This window comes from Aquarana catesbeiana, unplaced genomic scaffold (genome assembly GCF_042186555.1).
Source record: "Aquarana catesbeiana isolate 2022-GZ unplaced genomic scaffold, ASM4218655v1 unanchor226, whole genome shotgun sequence".
Classification (NCBI taxonomy): Eukaryota; Metazoa; Chordata; class Amphibia; order Anura; family Ranidae; genus Aquarana; species Aquarana catesbeiana.
The window spans coordinates 1,994,985-2,018,391 of NW_027362653.1; the positions used below are offsets into that span (position 1 = coordinate 1,994,985).

General features: G+C 43.6%; 2 protein-coding genes across 2 annotated transcripts in view; both read right to left on the bottom strand.

Annotated features, from left to right (window-relative positions):
• LOC141121614 (uncharacterized) overlaps window positions 1-23,407 on the bottom strand; it is a 257,821-nt gene that overhangs the window by 156,452 nt on the left and 77,962 nt on the right. The gene's annotated exons all lie outside the window — the stretch shown is intronic.
• Window positions 3,953-22,318, bottom strand: LOC141121602 (uncharacterized). Its single transcript, XM_073611251.1, has 9 exons — window positions 22,230-22,318; window positions 20,906-21,083; window positions 19,964-20,136; window positions 16,277-16,398; window positions 16,067-16,190; window positions 15,853-15,950; window positions 15,566-15,772; window positions 15,298-15,442; window positions 3,953-5,173 (listed from the first exon to the last, which is right to left on the bottom strand). The coding sequence occupies exons 5-9, from the start codon at window positions 16,149-16,151 to the stop codon at window positions 4,194-4,196; spliced, it is 1,515 nt and encodes a 504-aa protein (XP_073467352.1). The 5' UTR covers window positions 16,152-16,190; window positions 16,277-16,398; window positions 19,964-20,136; window positions 20,906-21,083; window positions 22,230-22,318; the 3' UTR covers window positions 3,953-4,193.

A 23,407-nucleotide genomic window follows, 5' to 3' on the forward strand; every position in this document is an offset into this window, starting at 1 on the left:
GGTGTGTCCCCCTTCATATTTTGTGCAGGATTTGGAGATGCCCCCAGCTGAGAGCTTCGCTCTTTTGCAGAAGAAAAGTCCTGATCTGGTAGTTCGCAGTTTGAAAATGAATGTATACAAGAGACTCTTTAACGGGGCTGCATCTCCATGTTGTATAAATCTTTTGTCTCCCCTTCATCGAAACTCCCCTATCAATTGCGTGGGAGAGGGACCTGGGAATGGCCCGAGGTGGAGGATTGGCGATCCTGGACTACACGCATAAACAAGGGCATTATGGATGTTCATAGATAGTTCCTGACTTTTCCATTTGCAATATTTATATCATCTTTTCTTATCATATGTTTATTTATACATGCGAGGTGCTAACATTGTTTCTGGATGCGGAAGTACCTTGTTTCCTTCCCTTTGGGGACACTCAAGTTTGGTTGAGGCTGGTTTGTTTTACCTCACTGCTCTGTCTTGTCTAAATCTGAATGAGACGTGAGCTTTTTCCTTTTAATGTGAAAGTGAGGCTTGGTTGTCGTCCTTTCCCGTCACTTAGGCTGCAGAGATGAAAGGGAGGCTTGAACCGCAAGGTTCCTTATTTACTGCGATGGCAGGAAATAATGCTCATGCCCTGGGAGAAGTCCCTTTGTCGACAAAACCGGTCAGGCTGAGCTGTCTGTTCCTCTTATCACACATTTTACATGTTTGAATGTTCGGTGGTGGCTGCCTTCCCTTTTTACCATGCAATGCTGTTTTTACTATGGATACGTGTAAGTGTAATACTTTATTTTGAATGCAACCCTTAAGAGGTTTTACACTATCCAGCGTTTTATGTTTTATTTGGATCCAACTACACAATCGTCATTTGGGTGGAGTCCCCTGGATGCTCTGGAGCTGTCCGATGTGGTTTCTTTGTACATCACCTGCTGATGACCCCAACCAGGACATATTCATCACGCCTGTTTTACCCTTCTTAATAAAAGGTCCAGGCTCTCTGGTAAGAGTCCAACCTATTGTGGTGGTGGCATGTTCACTTGGTGAAGGGATTGGATAACCTTATCCACAGTTTAATCATGGAGTTTGCCATTTGACCATTATGGTCCATTTGAGAGACTGATTTTTCTGGACTGTTTATTTATAATATTTTTTTTCAGTGTTTTTAATATCAATCACTGTAGCGCAACACACTTTTATTTTGTTTCTTGTTTTTTGTGGTAATATCTCACATTTGTGGCGCTGCTTTTTTTCACACTGAATAATCTTTTCACATGGGCAGTATTATTTTTGTATTCAATATTAATGTTGCCCTGATCGAAGCAGGGAACAAGGTATTTGCAAGATGGTACTTGGTACCAGAACGCCTTGCTAAGATGGACCCGGATTCATCACCCTCTTGTTTCCAGGGCTGTGGCCAGGTAGATTCTGTCCTCTATGTGTGGTGGACCTGCCCTAAGGTCCAGTATTTCTGGATAGGGGTCCACTCCTTAATCTCCTCGGTCACTATGGTTAACATTAGAAATACAGATTAAATCACTGCACTGTGATTTCTACAGAGCAGCTAGCATAAAATTGTTGGTAACAAGAGGGTGATGAACAAGAGGGTGATGAATCTGGGTCCATCTTAGCAAGGCATTCTGGTACCAAGTACCATCTCGCAAAAACCTTGTACCCTACCTCGATCAGGGCAACATTCATATTGAATACAAAAATAATACTGCACATGTGAAAAGGGAAATACAGATATATGCAGCGCTAGAAACAAAATAATTTTATATATAAAAAGTCCACTGATGTTTAGCATGAAGAGTCCGTATTCATAAAACTGGAATCACCCATGATGTATATAAGATAAAACAAGGTGAATTCAAATATCCTCCACCGAACACCAAGACACCGGGCCTCTTACCGCAAACAGTGGACCACTAGATTATACAGTAGGTGGTCAAACAGGCATAATGTATCCATATCATCAAGAATACACTCAGATACCAGACAGCTGGATATTGTACAGTCCCCACAAGCAATGGGTCCACAGGTTCTTGCATTAAATAGAAAAAAAAAGTAAAAAACTATGGTTAACATCACAAAAGATCCTCGGATCGCCCTCCTCAACTAACCTGTCGAAAACATCTCGGGATCCAGACAGACTAATATACTACATGTTCTTGGCAGCAAAAATAGCCATTATGTAGACAAAAACTCACCCAAGCTCTACCGCATAATTGTAGAATGATGAGCTGAATAACGGTGCTCAGGCTTGTAGCGTCCCATAAACAACAAAATAGCAAGAAATGGCGGGAACTCGATTGCTTCTTCTTAAATCTCTACATCTAAAATGCTAACATGTTTTTCGGCTGGAGCCTTCCTCAAAAATAGCCATTGCAGCCTCTTGGAAAAGCCCCGTGATTGATTTAGCCCTAATGAAGCGAAAGCTTACCTGGATCATGTTACATGAAAAACTAGTCTGTGCCCTATTTGAAAGGATATGGACCTCCTGGCTCTCTTATCTTTAGGTCTTGGTCTATCTTCAGGACCTGTGGCTGACACTTGTTTGATGGCTGGATTGAATTCTGGACGGACGGGCTCCCACTCTCTTCTTTCTCTTTCCTTGTTTTCTCCTATCCCCTTTTTCTTTACTTGGTTTTTCTTATTCTCCCTTCCATTTCCTCTCTCTTTATATATTAATTTTTTTATTTTTACTTTTTTTTTATTGCTCCCTCTACAATTGGTCCTTTATCCTCGTTTTAAGGTTAATCGTAAGGTTTTGCTCATGACAAACTACCTCAGGTGATTTTTCCTTTGACACTCGGATAGAGATTTTGTGTCTAGTAGATAGAGGTTTGTCACACCTACTTGTGAACTTCTTATGGGTTCATACCGAAAACCCTTACCATCTTCTATCTATTATTGTCACAAAATGTTTTCTTTTATTGTGCACAGTTTATGTTGACAGTTCTATTTTGTACTACTTTGTGATGCCCAATGTTTTATCTTGTTACTTAACCACTTAAGGACCGAGCCTCTTTCTGAGATTTATTGTTTACAAGTTAAAAACTGTTTTTTTGCTAGAAAATTACTTAGAACCCCCAAACATTATACATTTTCTTTCTAACACCCTAGAGAATAAAATGGCGGTTGTTGCAATACTTTCTGTCACACCGTATTTGCGCAGCGGTCTTACAAGCGCACTTTTTTTTTGGGAAAAATACACTTTTTAAATTAAAAAACAAGACAAAATTAAAGTTAGCCCAATTTTTTTATTTATATTGTGAAAGATAATGTTACGCCGAGTAAATTGATACCCAACATGTCACGCTTCAAAATTGCGCCGGCTCCTGGAATTGTGACAAACTTTTACCCTTAAAAAACTCTATAGGCGACGTTTAAAAAATTCTACAGGTTGCATGTTTTGAGTTACAGAGGAGGTCTAGGGCTAGAATTATTGCTCTTGTTCCAACAATCGTGGCGATACCTCACATGTGTGGTTTGAATACCGTTTTCATATGCGGGCACTTCTCACGTATGCTTTCGCTTCTGCACTTGAGCTCAGCAGGACGGGGCGCGTTTAAAAAAAAAAAAAAATGTTTTCTTATTTATTTTACCTTTTATTTTTACACTGTTTTAAAAAAAAAAAAAAAATTGTGTCACTTTTATTCCTATTACAAGGAATGTAAATATCCCTTGTAATAGAAAAAAAGCATCACAGGACCTCTTAAATATGAGATCGGTGGAGGGCACCGGAGCGTGGTAGCGGAGGGGGCCCTCTCCCGCTGCCAATAAAAGTGATCTTGCGGCGTATCCACCACTATTATCGGAAACCGGAACGCCGGCCGAAGAAGAGGATACTGGGATTATGGCAGCTATCTGCTGCCATCACAAAGATATCCCTCTTCAAAGTTAGGACATATATCAGCGTGGTGCGGTCCGGAAGTGGTTAAAACTTTAATAAAAAGATTGACACAGAAAATCTGCTTGGAATTTGCAAAAGCTTTTATTGCTTTTTACAGCTTTTTTGCAATTTGTTATTCAATTTTTTACATTTTTTTATTCTTTTTCTTTTTACATCCTGTCATCAGAGTAGCTCACTGTCACCATAGTGACACTGTAGATGAAAGAAAGCCAGCAGCTCGATCTTCCACATTAAATGAATTTATTAATCCAGGTGTGGTACAAAATAATACAGGGCTTACGCATTTTGGTGTGTATCCTTAATCATAGCCATGGCCACGTGGGATTCCTGATGTACAGGAAGACAGAACTTCAGTGAATAACAATTCCCTCTCAGAACAGGAGAGTGGCTTCTCCACCGTGTGCAATCTCTGATGTCTGTAAAGATTGGACTTCTGTGAAAAACATTTCCCACACTCAGAACAGCAATATGACTTTTCACTCATGTGCAATTTCTGATGTCTATAAAGATTGGACTTATCTGAAAAACATTTCCCGCACTCCGGACAGGAATAAGGCTTTTCCCTGGTGTGACACCTCTGATGTTTGACAAGTTTTGATTTTTGCACAAAACCTTTCCCGCACTCAGGACAGGAATGTGGTTTTTCACTCATGTGCAATCTCTGATGGCTGCAAAGATTGGACTTATCTGAAAAACATCTCCCGCACTCAGTACAGGAATATGGCTTTTCCTTTGTGTGAGACCTCTGATGTATGACAAGTACTGATTTTTGTTTAAAACATTTCCCGCACTCAGGACAGGAAAACGGCTTTTCCCCTGTGTGACACCTCTGATGTGAGACAAGTTCTGATTTTTGTTTAAAACTTTTACCACACTCAGAACAAGAATAGGGCTTCTCCCCAGTGTGAGACCTCTGATGTGTGATAAGATGGGACTTCACTGAAAAACATTTCCCGCAATCAAGGCAGGAATAAGGCTTCTCCCCCGTGTGAGATCTTTTATGCACAATAAAATGGGATTTAAATTGGAAAAACTTCCCACACTCAGTACAGGAAAACCTCTTATCTGTTGGAAGGACGGCACCGTCCCTCACAGTCTGAGGTTCCTCAGGATAAGAGGAATACGATGGTCCATCTACACTGTGTGGTGCCGGATGGACATTTGAGGTCACCGGGTTTTCTCCTGGACTATACTGTGTGATGTCCTCATCTTCTACTTTACAGTCTGGAGACAAAGTGAGACAATCCTCTGAGGTTTTCTTCATCTCCCGTCCATCTACTAAAATAGAGATAAAAAGATTATTACTAGACGTGAGCAGATTGGTTCCCCTAAACCAGGACTCCGCCCACATCAGGCAGCTTTGTCTCTGAGGATCTTACAATTCCACCCTCAAGGTCACTAGTAAATGTGTCCTCTGATCTCCTACCAGTTCATTTCTTTATTCATGGACCTTAGTCAGAGAGTGAGGAAACAACGAGAACTGTCTTTTATAGGAGTGACAGTAAAGAGGTGATTATAGGACGAGTGTCCCCACCCCCTCTATCACTCATTGCCATCTTCCCAACACAAGAAGTACTGCACTTCCTTATTTAGTCCATGACTTAGGCATGAATAACAGCGGGGCTGAGCCCCACCAGAGGTCAGAGAGTGAGGATGGGGGGAGAACAACCAAGATGAAGACTGGACTGATTCTGAAGACCACCATCATTGGGTTATTGACTCCTCCCTCATTATCACTTTCTGTTTAAGGTTCCAAAGTTTGAGTATGTTATCACATTATTATAAACATGTAAAAGTCTGTGCTCCAATCAAATCAAATCATCAGATATACAGTAAAATGTCCACCTAGTAGGAAATGGGTGTAACAAAGGAAAATTAGTTAGAGGGGTTTATAAACTAGGCGACTGGGGGGAGAGCCCAGAGGTAGAGATAGTCAGCACGGAACATATTCCAGAGGGTAGTATTGGGGGCATTAGTGGTAGGTTGACTAAAGCACATAAACACAAGGTAAGTATAGTAGCAAGTTCTAGTTGCAATCTTGAAACACCCAATAAGAGGATAGTATGCAACCAGTCTAAACTACGTGGCATGTTCACCAATGCCAGGAGCCTGGCGGACAAGATGGGTGAACTAGAGATACTGTTGTACGAGGAGGATTTGGATTTTGTGGGAATTTCAGAGACCTGGTTCAACGGCTCTCATGATTGGCTGTCATCCATTCAAGGGTATACCCTCTATCGCAGTGATAGAGAGGGAAAAAAAGTTGGAGGGGTATGCCTATATATCAAGAATAATGTACAAGTGAATGTGAGAGATGACATCACTAAAGGAGCTAGGGAGGAGGTGGAATCCTTATGGGTAGAGCTCCAAAGGGATGAAGCTAAGAGGAAAATAATACTGGCAGTATGCTATAGGCCCCCTAACCTGAGGGAGGAGGGGGAGACGGATCTCCTATCACAATTTTGGGCAGTGTTATCATAATGGGGCATTTTAATTATCCAGACATAGACTGGGCAGAGGGAACCACGCATTCATCTAAGGCATGCCAGTTCCTAAATGTCTTGCAGGACAATTTCATGGGCGGGATGGTACATGCACCAGATAGAAACAAGGCGTTACTAGATCTACTGATTAACAACAATAAAGACCTGATCACAGATGTGGAAATACGGGGCAATTTAGGAAACAGCGATCACAGGTATATTGGCTTCAGTATAAATCACACAAATAGGAAACATAAGGGGAATACAAAGACACTGAATTTCAAAAGAGCCAACTTCCCTAACCTACGAACCTTGCTAGAAGGCATAAATTGGGATTAAATCTTAAGAACAAAGAACACAGAGGAGAGATGGGTTCGCTTTAAGAGCATAATAATTAAGGGCATTAGCCAATACATCCCATTGGGTAATAATTTTAAAAGAGCGAACAAAAGTCCTAGATGGCTTAACTCCAATGTAAAAATACCTATAAAAGCAAAGGAGAAGGCCTTCAAAATATACAAGGTTGAAGGATCATCATCAGCATTCAGACTTCATAAAGAATGCAACAAGAAATGTAAGGGTGCAATTAGGGCGGCTAAGATAGAACATGAAAGACACATATCGGAGGAAAGCAAAAAAAATCCCAAGAAATTCTTTAACTATGTAAACAGTAAAAAAGGGAGGACAAACCATATTGGCCCCATAAATAATGAGGAAGGATATCTGGTTACAAAGGATGGGGAGATGGCGAAGGTATTGAATTTATTCTTCTCCTCAGTCTTCACGAGGGAATTGGGGGGCTTTAGTAACTAAAACTGCAGTGTTTATCCTCATGACACATCACAGGAAGCACCTCCATGGTTAACAAAGGACAGAATTAAAATTAGACTTAAAATGAAAAACTTAACTTTGAGGCCTTGGTTTTTCTACCTTTCTTTTCTATCTGGTTCTCTTTTCTTTTTCACTTACACTTACCTTACACCTCAACACCACTGGGGGTTGCTCTAATGCCTCTTTTCACCCTTCCTCCCCCTTCTTTGAGACAGCAAGCCTCTCCCATGTTAAATTTAGCCTAAATGCCAAATCTCCTTCCCCATGGCAATACAAACCTCCCTGAAAGTCTCCTCTTTAAATTGGGGCTTTAACACCCCAGAGAAAAGGAGGCAAATACTATATCATTTTCACAAAATCCGTACCCAAATGCTACTTCTCCAGGAAACTCATTTTAGGTCTGACACGATTCCGCATCTCCTCCACAGGCAATATCCCACTTGGTTTCATAGTACCAACCCTTTGGCAAAATCCAAGGGGGTTTCTATCGCATTCCATGTTTCATTCACACCAGATGTGCTAGACACCCTTATTGATCCACTAGGGAGATATGTTTTTCTAAAACTTTCATATATGAATATGATTTATACTATAATCAATGTTTACTCTCCAAACCAGGATCAGCTGCAGTTCCTCTCTACGGTGACTTCTCGCCTGAAAAGATTTAGCACTACCAACATGATCCTGGGAGGAGACCTCAATGCCGCCTTGATACCGCGCCTTGACACCTCAACGGGTAAGTCCTCAATTTCCCCAGCTTCCCTGACCAAAATGCGTACACTCCTTTCAGACTTATCCCTAGTGGACGTTTGGAGGATGCTACACCCCACCACTAAAGATTTCCATATTACTCCCCGGCACACTCCAACTACAGTAGACTAGACTACATCTTCATCTCCCAATCCTTACTAGATTTTTTCCCCCAACACTTCTATAGGCCTTACTTTGTGGTCCGACCATGCCCCCATACATATGAGCTTGGGAAGTATACCCACACAAAAGAAGAGAGCCACATGGAGATTAAACGACAATTTGCTTTCTGACTCGGTATGTACCCAGGACATCATACAGACCATGAAACACTTCGTTTCAGACCATGCCCATGATGACACCAACCCACTCATGGAATGGGAAGCTCTCAAATGTGTCCTTAGGGGTAAACTTATCCAACACGGCTCCAGACTTAAACGTGCACGAACAGTAGACATCACACGTCTCCTGTCCTTAATAGCCACCTTAGAAGAGTCACATAAACGATCCCCCAATAACAAACTACAACTAGAACTCACTAACGCCAGAAAAGACCTCTTGCAAATCTTTGCGGAACGCTCACTGGTAGCAATTGCTAAAGGTTGATTCGCCCATTTCTCACAAGCCAACCAGTGCGGCAGACATCTTGCACAGACTCTTCAGCCCAAACAGACTCGGAAGTCTATCTCCTGTATTAACTCTCCCAACAACAGTAAAATAATAAATAACCTAGCCATAGCCGAAGAATTCCGTCAATATTATGCCGCCCTATATAACCTCACTCCCCAAACACCGCCGCCCAAGCCCCAAACGGGTCCCCCAACACAAGACCTGTCCTCATATATTCAGGAAACTGCACTCCCAACTATTGCAGCCTCTGAAGCAGAGGACTTGGAATCTGCCCTGACTGACTCCGATTTCCAATTTGCCATAAAAAACCTAAAGAATGGTAAAAGCCCAGGACCAGATGGGTTCTCCTCACGATTCTATAAGATGTTTGCTCCTTTGCTAGCTCCTCTGATGGCAAAAGCATTCAATGCCATAGATGAGAACTTAGCTCCCTCCCCCACTTTACTCCAAGCCCAAATAGTAGTCATCCCGAAACCAGGCAAAGACACCTCCCTATGCTCCAATTATAGACCGATATCCCTATTAAATATAGATCTTAAATTATATGCTAAGATCTTAGCGAACCGTCTCTCACCTCTTTTGCCAAATCTAATACATAGAGATCAAGTGGGTTTTGTCCCTGGACGTGAAGCCAGGGACAATACCACCAAAACCATCCACCTCCTGGCATTTAATCACATACCAACCTGCCTTCTCTCCTGTGACGCCGAGAAGGCTTTTGAAAGGGTCAGCTGGCCCTTTCTCCAAGCCACCCTCTCCCAAATAGGACATATGCCCCGTACACACGGTTGGACTTTGTTCGGACATTCTGACAACAAAATCCTAGGATTTTTTCCGACGGATGTTGGCTCAAACTTGTCTTGCATACACACGGTCACACAAAGTTGTCGGAAAATCCGATCATTCTGAACGCGGTGACGTAAAACACATACGTCGGGACTATAAACGGGGCAGTGGCCAATAGCTTTCATCTCTTTATTTATTCTGAGCATGCGTGGCACTTTGTCCGTCGGATTTGTGTACACACGATCGGAATTTCTGACAACAGATTTTGTTGTTGGAAGATTTTATATCCTGCTCTCAAACTTTGTGTGTCGGAAAATCCGATGGAAAATGTCCGATGGAGCCCACACACGGTCGGATTTTCCGACAACACGCTCCGATCGGACATTTTCCATCGGAAAATCCGACCGTGTGTACGGGGCATAAGACCTAGAATGCTTTCACGCATCATGTCCCTATACTCCAAACCCTCAGCTATAATTTCAGTTAATGGGACCCAATCAGAGAAACTTACAATATCAAATGGCACAAGACAAGGCTGTCCCCTCTCCCCCCTCCTATTCACCCTAGTAATAGAACACCTAGCCCAAGCTATTAGAGCAAACCCTGACATACGAGGGATACGAACCCCATCCTCCCAATGTAAACTTTCCCTTTACGCAGACGACCTGCTTCTCTATGTGACTCCCCATATTAGTATACCATCCATACCATCAACCGGTTCGGAGGTTTCAGTAACTATAAACTGAATATCTCCAAAACGGAAGCACTGAATATTTCCTTAACGCAGTCAACTCTTTCCTCTCTTAAAGCCAACTTCTCATTTCAATGGCAAACAAAATCAATTTCATACCTGGGTACGGCTATACCAAACCACACATCGGAGATATACGCCCTAAATTTCAGTCCACTTCTCATAAAACTTAGACGCCTCACAGAAAGCCGAGGGGAATTACCAGTATCCTGGTTCGGGCGCATGAATGTGCTGAAAATGGACATACTCCCTAAACTACTGTATTTATTTCAAGCCCTCCCAATTGCTCTACCATCCGCTTTCTTCCGCACTCTCCGTTCTATGGCGATCCGATTTGTATGGAGGGGAAACCATCCCAGACGGAGACACAAACTCTAATGCGCCCCTACCTCTAAAGGTGGGACAGGCCTCCCAGATTTTGAACTCTATCACACCGCGGCAGTGGTCTCCCATATCCTGGAGTGGTTCCCCCACCCACTACTTAAAGCCTCCACCTTGGTGGAACAAGATTTATCTTCAACTGACCTCCGGGCTTTGCCATGGTTTTATGAACGGACCCATAAGTCTCTTACTAAGCTGTCCCCTCTGACCAGAGATGCCCTGGTAATCTGGTACCGTAGAAAAGAAAGCTATTCGCTCTCCTCTGAACCAGGTCCCCTTACTCCTCTATTTGACAATCTGGCCCTCCCTGAGGGCGGTTCAACCCAAATCATAGATAACTATAACAGAGCTGCTTGGCCTACAGCACGACAATTTGTTAATAGCACACATGGCACTTTCGTGTCAGAGTTAAACAGTACATCCTCCAACGTGACGTGGTTAACGCGTTTACACCTGACAACCTACTGCAAAAAAATACACGACTCCAAAAAATTCACAGACCTTTGGCTGGCTTCGAACAACTATGCACATTATCGGAAACTCCCCGTCACATCCTTTCACTGATCTACAAACTGATCATAGAACACACTCATGATACCTTACCTAATTAAACCAAAGCATGGTCAGAGGAACTCAGGGGGGGAAATAACCGTTGCTGAATGGGGTAAAGCCTTTCTCTTTACCCACAAATCAGCCATCTCGTGCTATACCAAGGAAAAAATTATAAAGTATTATCCAGATGGTATCGGGTGCCAACGAATCTCAGGATCATGTTCCCATCAACCACCGACATCTGTTGGAGATGTAACTCAGCGAAGGGTACGTATAGTCACATCTGGTGGGAATGCGATGTAATCCATCCGTTTTGGACTCAAATCTTCCAGACCTACACGGAAATATATGATAAACCGCTCTCCCCCTCTCCTTTTATTGCTCTCCTCTCCATACTACCTGGCAAAATTAAGTCACAAAAACACAACCTCCTAAAATTCTTTCTCAGTACTGGACGGCAATTGATCTCTAGACACTGGAAATCCACCTCTCCCCCAACTCTTATAGAGTGGGGGAGTGAGATAAACAATACCATGCTTATGGAGGAAATGCAAGCCAATGCCATAGACAAATATGCAAAATTCTCCTTCATCTGGAGTATCTGGGGGCATTACTCTACTTCAGATAAACTAAAGCGCAGACTCACAGACACAAGCGCATCTGGTCAGGCTACAGGACCACTCAACCCAATTCAAATGCCCTAGAAATAAATGTTCCATTTTGGGACGAGGCTCGCTGTCTTCCCCCCCCTCTCTTTTCTACCCTACCAGTCTCCCTTCTCTTGCCCCCCCTTTTCCCTTCATACTGTCACTCTTCTTTTTTCTTATACTATCCCCTTTGGCTATCTATAGCAACGATTTGTAACCCAAAGTATTCTGATCTTCACTAATGATTTTCTCAAAATACCCAGGATACTTGACAATACGCCAATGTACATATGCTGTTAGCTCTTATATTACCTGTCTGATTATTTTGAATTCCTTGACATCTGGATGCAGCATGATCCCGTTGGGGCGCCCAGATCGCAGGAATTTTCGTTAATATGTTTAACAGCAAAAGATCTGAAAGTTGTCCTCGCTGTCGAGACACCTAGTTATCTACATATTGACGACAGAATGCATAATATTGTACTTTTTTCTTATGTATGTTTCTTTCCTATTAAGCCAGTTTGCCCGATGTCGAGCATCTGGTCTTGTTAATTTATTTATCTTCCGTTTGGAAAAATATTATAAATACAATAAAAATTTATTGAACCTAAAATTTAAAACTTAACATTAATAAATCACCGGGACCAGATGGATTGCATCCGAGGGTACTTAGGGAACTCAGTCAAGTAATTGCCAGACCATTGTTCCTAATTTTTACTGACAGTCTACTGACTGGAATGGTACCAGCTGATTGGAGAAAAGCCAATGTAGCACCAATATCTAAAAAGGGCCCAAAATACATCCCTGGGAATTACAGACCAGTTAGCCTAACATCAACAGTATGCAAGTTCTTGGAGTGGAAGATAAGGGACTATATACAAGATTTTACTAATGAGAACGGTATCATTAGCAGTAATCAGCATGGATTCATGAATTCATGAAGTATCGCTCTTGCCAAACCAATCTATTAACCTTCTATGAGGAGGCGAGTTGCCATCTAGATAAAGATCTGGTGTATTTGGATTTTGCAAAAGCATTTGACACAGTTCCCCATAAACGTTTACTGTACAAAATAAGGTCCGTTGGCATGGACCATAGGGTGAGTACATGGATTGAAAAGTGGCTACAGAGGCGAGTTCAGAGGGTGGTGATAAATGGGGAGTACTCGGAATGGTCAGGGGTGGGTAGTGGGGTCCCCCAGGGTTCTGTGCTGGGACCAATCCTATTTAATTTGTTCATAAATGACCTGGAGGATGGGATAAACAGTTCAATCCATGTATTTGCAGACAATACTAAGCTAAGCAGGGCAATAACTTCTCAGTAGGATGTAGACACCTTGCAAGAAGATCTGAGCAAACTAATGGGGTGGGCAACTACATGGCAAATAAGGTTCAATGTAGAAAATTTAAAATAATGCATTTGGGTGGCAAAAAATATGAATGCAATCTATACACTGGGGGGAGAACCTCTGGGGGAATCTAGGATGGAAAAGGACCTGGGGGTCCTAGTAGATGATAGGCTCAGCAATGGCATGTAATGCCAAGCTGCTGCCAACAAAGCAAACAAAATATTGGCATGCATTAAAAAGGGATCAACTCCGGAGATAAAATGATAATTCTCCCGCTGTGCAAGACTCTGGTCCGGCCGCACCTGTAGTATGCTGTCCAGTTCTGGGTACCAGTCCTCAGGAAGGATGTACTGGAAATGGAGCGAGTACAAAGAAGGGCAACAAAGCTAATAAAGGGTCTGGAGGATATTAGTGATGAGGAAAAGATGAGGAGAAGAGACGCTTGAGAGGAGATATGATTTCAATTCACAAATACCGTACTGGGGACCCCACAATAGGGATAAAACTTTTTTGCGAAAGGGAGTTTAACAAGACTCGTGGCCACTCATTAAAATTAGAAGAAAAGAGGTTTAACCTTAAACTACGTAGAGGGTTCTTTACTGTAAGAGCAGCAAGGATGTGGAATTCCCTTCCACAGGCAGTGGTATCAGCGGGGAGCATTGATAGTTTCAAAAAACTATTAGATAAGCACCTGAACGACCGCAACATACAGGGACATACAATGTAATACTGACATATAATCACACACATTGTTTGGACTTGATAGACTTGTGTCTTTTTTCAGCCTCACCTACCCTTTGTAACTAAAAATACAGCTTCGCTCAAAAAAGTGTGTACACCCTGGCAGAAAACGTGAAATTTTGGCATATATTTTCCATCTTTATAAAGTTCCATTACCTTGTTATGCAGGTCTGTTGACAGTTCTTTTCTGCTCCCCATGGCTTAGTATCCAGCTTGCTCATTCACGTGAGAGCTAACAAACTCACTGACAATTTATACACAAATAGTAATTTAAAATGCCACAGATGTGGGAAATTAACCTTTAATTGCCATTTTAACCTGTGTGTACCACCTTGTGTGTCTGTACCAAGGCCAAACATTCCAGGGGATGGAAACCTTTCATCAGGCTTATCTGGGTTATTTATTTTATCATTATGATTTAAAAAGGAGTCAAACAACTATGTGATAATAAATGGCTTCATATCATCACTATCCTTAAATAAAAGTTTTTTTGGCATGATCGGTTATATTTTTAATATTACTGCCAACATTTCACGATTTTTGCCTGGGGATGCAAATTTGTGAGCACAACTGTACATATTATGTTTATATATAACAGCAGCTAGATGATAGAGAGCAGAAGTCGGGTCTATGTGAAGCTGGGTGGACTGGATACTCTGACTACACCATTTTGTGAGTGGGGCCAGAAGCCCCGGCGAGGGACCCGAGAAGAGGAGGATCCAGGCTGCTCCGTGCAAAACTACTGCACAGAGCAGGTAAGTATTCGCTATCTTTTTTTTTTTTTTTTTTAAGAAAGCCTTTAATATAACTTTAATCATGGGGATCAAGGGTAGCAAAGACTTAACCCTTACCCAATCCAGCCTGGGCATGTACCTAACTGATTTTAGCAGGGTTCAACCTGCTTACATATGTAACATACAATATATTGTATAAGATACAGCAGATAGGATTATATAGTTTCAGAATTATGTAATGTACAACAAAATTATATAGTGTAATGGTAAGGACTCATAATATTGGTATTCAGTAATCAGTGGAAGCTTAAATGTTTACTTGAGAGGTTTACTGCAGAGGTCCCACACCGCTGCCTCCCATCTCCTGAGACTGCACTCAGTGACTTGGGTCTGAGACTATACAGACATATCCCTCCACCCGGCACAGCCAGCAAACATCAGAGCAAGTAATCCTGGGGGAATTGTTCTGTCAGAGATCTTACTACTCGAGCATGGAGCAGAAGACCTAAGACCCCGACCTTTTGAACATGAACATTTTGCTGCCTGCTGAATCCTAGAATCGCCATAAATCCAATCTAGATAAATAAATTGTGTCTGCAGCACAGAGAAGGAAGAATATTGGAGAGAAATACAGGTATACAGGACGGGAAACACAGCTCAGGAAAGTGACCAGGGTATTACAGGCTGATATCACCCAGTTACCGCCCTAGTCTGGACCAATCAGTGAGCAGTATGGGTGGAGGAATGTATTTAGTGTTAATGACCCACCTGTGCTGATCTCTGTAGGAGTGTCCTCCTCTATAATTAGCCTGATTATTCCATCCTCCTCCATAGACTGCTGATCATCCCTCACATACCTCTCTTCTTCTTCTTCTGCTTTAACCTCAACTTTTATATCTATCAGATCTTCACCCTAAACCAAGAGTTGGATAGAAAATATCATATGTAAGACACAAACTTTAATATTGTGACATCACATAAAAAATCCACACATCGTCTCTATAAGGCCATGTTCTAGATGTTCCATACCACCAACCTTGTAACAGTGATGGATGGTGTGACCTTCCTGTGTGGAATCCTGGGAATACAGAGGACGGGGACATCTATCTGGTGGGTTCCTGGTATTAGGTGGTTCCATCATATCCTTGTGTCCTTCTGAAAACTCCTCCATCACTCCATACTCCTCATCCTCCTCTTTATACTCTTCTTTAACAACAATATTATCATCCCAGAGGTTTCCACTCTGAAAGATATAATAAAACATTCATTGTAACAAACATGCTGTGTATAAATCACAACCACCAATAATTGTCAATCATCTACCTGATGATGGTGAGGGATGGTGTGACCTTCCTGTGTGGAATCCCGGGAATACAGAGGATGAGGACATCTCTCTGGGGGGTTCCCATTACTGGATCCATCTGTAGGAAACACACACACTGACTGAATACATTGTTTCTATGTGTTTATCAGATGATGGGGGATCTAGGTGGACCCTCCGTACTGCTCTCTCCTTTACAATAAAGTCTCCTCTTACCCGGTGATGTGAGGGGCGGCTGATTGTCCATCATGACGTCCTTGTAGAGATCCTTGTGTCCTTCTAAATACTCCCACTCCTCCATGGAGAAATAGACAGTGACATCCTGACACCTTATAGGAACCTGACACACACAATGATACAGTCACCATCCAGACACATCCCTTGTCTGTTACTGGATAATGTCCCAGAATTCCCAGCACCGCTCACCTCTCCTCCATGATCTCTCTGGTGACTTCTAGAATCTTCTTTTTATTTCTCTATTCTATCAGGGAGGGAGGTGGAGGCAATGTGATGGTCATATGATCTCCAGACTTCACAGGAGGAAAACCCTAGATTTGAACACAAATAGTAAAATCAATCAATATTCCCAGAATCCTCCTCACCTCTCCGGTCAGGTCTCAATTTTATTACAGCCTCAGTGAGATACAATTTACCCGCACAGGTCTCCCACAATGTAGCTAAAAGGCATTTTGACACCATTACTCAAAATGCAGGACCAGCCGTCCTGTTTTGCTATTGAGGATGCTAAGGGTCTGCCCACATCCTAAGACCATTGAATAAAAAAAAAAGTGCCAGATGGAAAGACATTGGGAGGAGGAGCTCTGAGGTCAGTGTGATGTCATAGTAATCTCCGACTTTGATTGGAGGGACATTGGGAGGAGCTGTAGGGGGCACTCTGTGAGGTTTCTGTACACAGAATCATTTCTCTCATGTGTGTCCCACCTCTCCTAAACTGAAAAGTGAACCTTGCCTTTTGGCTTTGCCAGAACACATATGCCTAGGATCTCCGTGTACTCCGCAGACTTTACTGATCACATTTTAGGATGAATATCCATATCTCCCAAATTTTTGAAATGGAAATGAAGGACATTTATTAGTAAACGTATTTAGGCATAGGACACACCCCCTGCCACGTCCCCTTGAAGGAGAATTATACAAAAAAATATATATATATTAGTCAAACCCACAAGTGCTTTTTTTTACCACTATTATTCCTTTATATTGGCTTTTGAAATGTACAAATGCAGCAATTTAGAAATTGGATGAAAGGTTTAGCGCTGGGAAACACTTTTTGATAGTAGTGCATTTTATATACAACTATATAGATCAGGCCAAAATGAGGGACAAATGAGGAGCAAAGAGGGACAGAGGGACATTGTTCCAAATCAGGGACATTTGAAAGCTACGGAAGATCTGAGACTGGGATCATTATGGAAAAATATGTTTTCAGGACAATTACTACAAATGACATTTTTCTCCTCTTTGTTCCTATTTGAATCTTTTAAAATAGACATACATATTCCAATCCCAGGGGTGGCTCCAGACATTTTAATTGGGCGTTTTTATGCTGGTGCTGGAAGCAAGAGTGGGGGTGCTTATGTGGCATGCTGGTGGGTGTGGCAGAAAGTGGCTATGGCCAACAAGTGGATATTTCTTCATGGTCTATAGCTTGTAGTGCAACCCTTTTCACCCTTTGTGTAGACCAAATAAGACCTGGTAAACTGAACAGACTGTGGGATTAAAATAGGGCCAGAAATGAAATCCCCTAGCTTGTGTCAAGTTCAGCAGCAACCCCTAGCACAGCAAAATAATTAACCCACAGTAGAACACAGAAATAATCCCTAGCACAATAATTAAAAAAAAGAAGTATAGGGTTCATTTTTTCCTGCCAATCATACTTACCTAGGTGGATGCATCATCAGTTCAATGCTGTATCTGTCCCCCGCTGGCTCTAACACTGAGAACTGAGTGATCTACCACCGCCAATCACTCGGTTCTCGGGGCTCTCTACCCTTTGCCCCCCCCCCCGCTGACTGGTGCAGCTCATTGAGAGGCTGAGCCAGGTGCTGGTCCAGGCATGTGGACAGATCCCGACTTTATCGTCATGATCTTGCCCGAGTCTGGACCAGTTCTGTGACGTCAGCCGACAGTGGGCTTCAGCCCACCGTCTGCTGAAAACGGGTCACATGAGTGCAGAACGAATTTCACTTCTTTGATCCGTAGGAGAAGTACAGCCAAACAAGCTTTGGCTGTACACCCGTGGCCAAAAGTTTTGGGAATGACACAAATATTCATTTTCACAAAGTCTGCTGCCTCAGTTTTTATGATGGCAATTTGCAAATACTCCAGAATGTTATGAAGAGTAATCAGATGAATTGCAATTCATTGCAAAGTCCCTCTTTGCCATGAAAATGAACTTAATCCCATAAAAAATCATTTCCACTGCATTTGTGAAGAAGGATTCAGGGCGCCAAAGAAAGTCCAGAAAATGCCAGGACGGTTTCCTACAGTTGATTCAGATGTGGGATCGGGGCACCACCAGTGCAGAGTCTGGTCAGAAATGGCAGCAGGCAGGTGTGAGTGCATTTGCATGCACAGTGAGGAGAAGTCTTTTGGAGGATGGCCTGGCGTCAAGAAGGGCAGCAAAGAAGCCATTTCTCTCCAGGAAAAAACATCAGGGACAGACTGATATTCTGCAAAAGGTACAGGGATTTGACTGCTGAGAACTGGGCTCATTTTCTCTGATGAATGCCCTTCATGTTTGTCTGGGGCATCTGGAAAAAACCTTGTCCGGAGAGGAAAAGGTGAGCGCTACCATCAGTCTTGTGTCATGCCAACAGTAAAGCATCCTGAGATCATTCATGTGTGGGGTTGCCTCTCAGCCAAGGGATGGGGCTCACTCACAATTTTGCCTAAGAACACAGCCATGAATAAAGAATGGTACAAAAACATCCTCCGAGAGCAACTTCTCCCAACCATCCAAGAACAGTTTGGTGAGGAACAATGCCTTTTCCAGCATGATGGAGCACCTTGCCATAAGGCAAAAAGTGATAACCAAGTGGCTTGGGTAAAAAACATCGGAATTTGGATCCATGCCCAGGAAACTCCCTAGACCCTAATCCTATTGAGAACTTGTGGTCAATCCTCAAGAGGCGGGTAAACAAAAAACCCCACAAATTCTGACAAACTCCAAGCATTGATTATGCAAGAATAGGCTGTTATCAGTCAGGATGTGGCCCAGAAGTTGAGTGACAGCATGCCAGGGTGAATTGCAGAGGTCTTGAAAAAGAAGGGTCAACACTGCATATATTGAATCTTTGCATAAACTTCATGTATTTGTCAATAAAAGCCTTTGGCACTTATGAAATGCTTGTAATTATACTTCAGTATAACATAGTAACATCTGACAAAAAGATCTAAAAACACTGAAGCAGCAGACTTTGTGAAAAGTATTATTTATGTCATCCTCAAAAGTTTTGGCCAGGACTATACTGGGTTCACACTATTGCGAATTGGAGCTCAGAGGAACAGCAGCCCTGAGAAATGTCTCATAGGTGTCCATTTTTCAAGCAGCGGAAAATAACCACTGCTGAGTTCTCTGACATTCTCAAAGGATTCTCAAAGGACACTGCTCTCCTCAGTACCTCACACAAGACATCATATTAATAAAATAATAATGTTAAAGTCCCCCCTACACACATTATATATATATATATATATATATATATATATATATATATATATATAGATATATATATATATATATATATATATATACACGCATAAATAACTGGTGGGATATCTGGAGGTGTAATCAGAGTGGAAGAATCTGGGGGGATCTGGAGGTGTGATCAGACTGAAGAGATGGGGGGAATCTGGGGGTGTGATCAGATGGAAGGGACCTGGTTGGGGATCTATCTGAGGTGTGATCAGAGAGGAGTGATCAGAGTGGAGGGATCTGGAGGTGTGGTCAGAGTGGAGGGATTTGGAGGAGTGATCAGAGTGGAGGGATCTGGAAGTGTGGTCAGAGTGGAGGGATCTGGAAGTGTGGTCAGAGTGGGGGTAATTGGGGGTGTGATCAGGGTGGGGGTATAGGAAATAAAATCTTATTACCTCCTCTACTGCCACAGCCTCCTCTGTACTTCCTGCCACACGGAAAGTCCTGTCTGTATCTGATATCACTTCCTGTCTTGTCCTGACATCACTTCCTGTCTGTCTTCTATAGCAACTTTCTGTCTGGGTAGACGTGAGATCATCACCTTGTGGAGTTCAGAGGAACAGCAAGCCTGAAAAACATCTCATAGGTGTCTGTTTTCAAGCAGCAGAAAATAACCATTGCTGAGTTCTCCAGCACTCTCTGAGGAGACTGCTCTCCTCAGTACTTCATACTACACATCATGTTAAAGCCCCCCTACACAATATATATATCTACATAAATATCTGGTGGGATATCTGGAGGTGTGATTATTATTTTACAGGATTTATATAGCGCCAACAGTTTACGCAGCGCTTTACAACATGGGGGCAGACAGTACAGTTACAATACAATTCAATACAGGAGGAATCAGAGGGCCCTGTTCGTTAGAGCTTATAATCTAGAAATCAGGGTGGAATGATCTGGTTGAGGGACCTGGAGGTGTGACCAGAGTGAAGGGATCTGGAGGTGTGGTCAGAGTGGAGGGATCTGGAGGTGTGGTCAGAGTGGAGGGATCTGGAGGTGTGGTCAGAATGGAGGCATCTGGAGGTGTGGTCAGAGTGGAGGGATCTGGAGGTGTGATCAGAATGGAGGGATCTGGAGGTGTGATCAGAATGGAGGGATCTGGAGGTGTGATCAGAGTGGAGGGATCTGGAGGTGTGGTCAGAATGGAGGCATCTGGAGGTGTGGTCAGAGTGGAGGGATCTAGAGGTGTGGTCAGAGTGGGTGTATCTGGGGGTGTGGTCAGAGTGGAGGAATGTAGAGGTGTGGTAAAAGTGGAGGGATCTGGAGGTGTGGTCAGAGTGGGGGTATCTGGGGGTGTGATCAGGGTGGGGGTATATAAAATAAAATCTTATTACCTCCTCTACTGCCACAGCAATGTATCCTCTGTACTTCCTGCCACACAGAAAGTCCTGTCTGTATCTGATATCACTTCCTGTCTTGTCCTGACATCACTTCCTGTCTGTCTTCTATAGCAACTTTCTGTCTGGGTAGACGTGAGATCATCACCTTGTGGAGCTCAGAGGAACAGCAAGCCTGAAAAACATCTCATAGGTGTCTGTTTTCAAGCAGCAGAAAATAACCATTGCTGAGTTCTCCAGCACTCTCTGAGGAGACTGCTCTCCTCAGTACTTCATACTACACATCATGTTAAAGCCCCCTACACAATATATATATCTACATAAATATCTGGTGGGATATCTGGAGGTGTGAATATTATTTTACAGGATTTATATAGTGCCAACAGTTTACGCAGCGCTTTACAACATGGGGGCAGACAATACAGTTACAATACAATTCAATACAGGAGGAATCAGAGGGCCCTGCTCGTTAGAGCTTACAATCTAGAAATCAGGGTGGAAATGATCTGGTGGGGGACCTGGAGGTGTGATCAGAATGGAGGGATCTGGAGGTCTGATCAGAGTGGAGGGATCTGGAGGTGTGGTCAGAGTGGAGGGATTTGGAAGTGTGATCAGAGTGGAGGGATTTGGAGGTGTGATCAGAGTGGAGGGATCTGGAGGTGTGGTCAGAGTGGAGGGATCTGGAGGTGTGGTCAGAGTGGAGGGATGTAGAGGTGTGATTAGAGTGGAGGGATCTGGAGGTGTGGTCAGAGTGGAGGGATCTGGAGGTGTGGTCAGAGTGGAGGGATGTAGAGGTGTGATCAGAGTGGAGAGGTCTGGAGGTGTGGTCAGAGTGGAGGGATCTGGAGGTGTGGTCAGAGTGGAGGGATCTGGAGGTGTGATCAGAGTGGAGGGATCTGGAGGTGTGATCAGAATAGAGGGATCTGGAGGTGTGATCAGAGTGGAGGGATCTGGAGGTGTGATCAGAGTGGAGGGATCTGGAGGTGTGGTCAGAGTGGAGGGACCTGGAGGTGTGGTCAGAGTGGAGGGATTTGGAAGTGTGATCAGAGTGGAGGGATTTGGAGGTGTGATCAGAGTGGAGGCATCTGGAGGTGTGGTCAGAGTGGAGGGATGTAGAGGTGTGGTCAGAGTGGAGGGATCTAGAGGTGTGGTCAGAGTGGGGGTATCTGGGGGTGTGGTCAGAGTGGGTGTATCTGGGGGTGTGGTCAGAGTGGAGGGATGTAGAGGTGTGGTAAAAGTGGAGGGATCTGGAGGTGTGGTCAGAGTGGGGGTATCTGGGGGTGTGATCAGCGTGGGGGTATATAAAATAAAATCTTATTACCTCCTCTACTGCCACAGCAATGTATCCTCTGTACTTCCTGCCACACAGAAAGTCCTGTCTGTATCTGATATCACTTCCTGTCTTGTCCTGACATCTCTTCCTTTCTGTATTCTATAGCAACTTTCTGTCTGGGTAGAAGTGAGGTCACCACCTTGGGGAGCTCAGAGGAACAGCAAGCCTGAAAAAACATCTCATAGGTGTCTGTTTTCAAGCAGCGGAAAATAACCACTGCTGAGTTCTCCGGCATTCTCAGAGGAGACTGCTCTCCTCAGTACTTCATACTACACATCATACTAGGGTTGCACCAATACCGATACTAGTATCGGTATCAGCGCCGATACTGAGTATTTGCCCGAGTACTTGTACTCGGGCAAATGCTCCCAATGCTTCACCCGATACCTGCACCCCGGAAGTCAGTGGGCAGGCGGAGTGGGTGGGAGAAGGCGGAGCGCGGGCCCAGGGTTCATTTGGAGGTGTGGTCAGAGTGGAGGGATCTGGAGGTGTGGTCAGAGTGGAGGGATCTAGAGGTATGGTCAGAGTGGAGGGATCTAGAGGTGTGGTCAGAGTGGAGGGATCTTGAGGTGTGGTCAGAGTGGAGGGATCTGGAGGTGTGATCAGAATGGAGGGATCTGGAGGTCTGATCAGAGTGGAGGGATCTGGAGGTGTGGTCAGAGTGGAGGGATTTGGAAGTGTGATCAGAGTGGAGGGATTTGGAGGTGTGATCAGAGTGGAGGGATCTGGAGGTGTGGTCAGAGTGGAGGGATCTGGAGGTGTGGTCAGAGTGGAGGGATGTAGTGGTGTGATTAGAGTGGAGGGATCTGGAGGTGTGGTCAGAGTGGAGGGATCTGGAGGTGTGGTCAGAGTGGAGGGATCTGGAGGTGTGATCAGAGTGGAGGGATCTGGAGGTGTGATCAGAGTGGAGGGATCTGGAGGTGTGGTCAGAGTGGAGGGATCTGGAGGTGTGATCAGAGTGGAGGGATCTGGAGGTGTGATCAGAATAGAGGGATCTGGAGGTGTGATCAGAGTGGGGGGATCTGGAGGTGTGATCAGAGTGGAGGGATCTGGAGGTGTGGTCAGAGTGGAGGGACCTGGAGGTGTGGTCAGAGTAGAGGGATTTGGAAGTGTGATCAGAGTGGAGGGATTTGGAGGTGTGATCAGAGTGGAGGCATCTGGAGGTG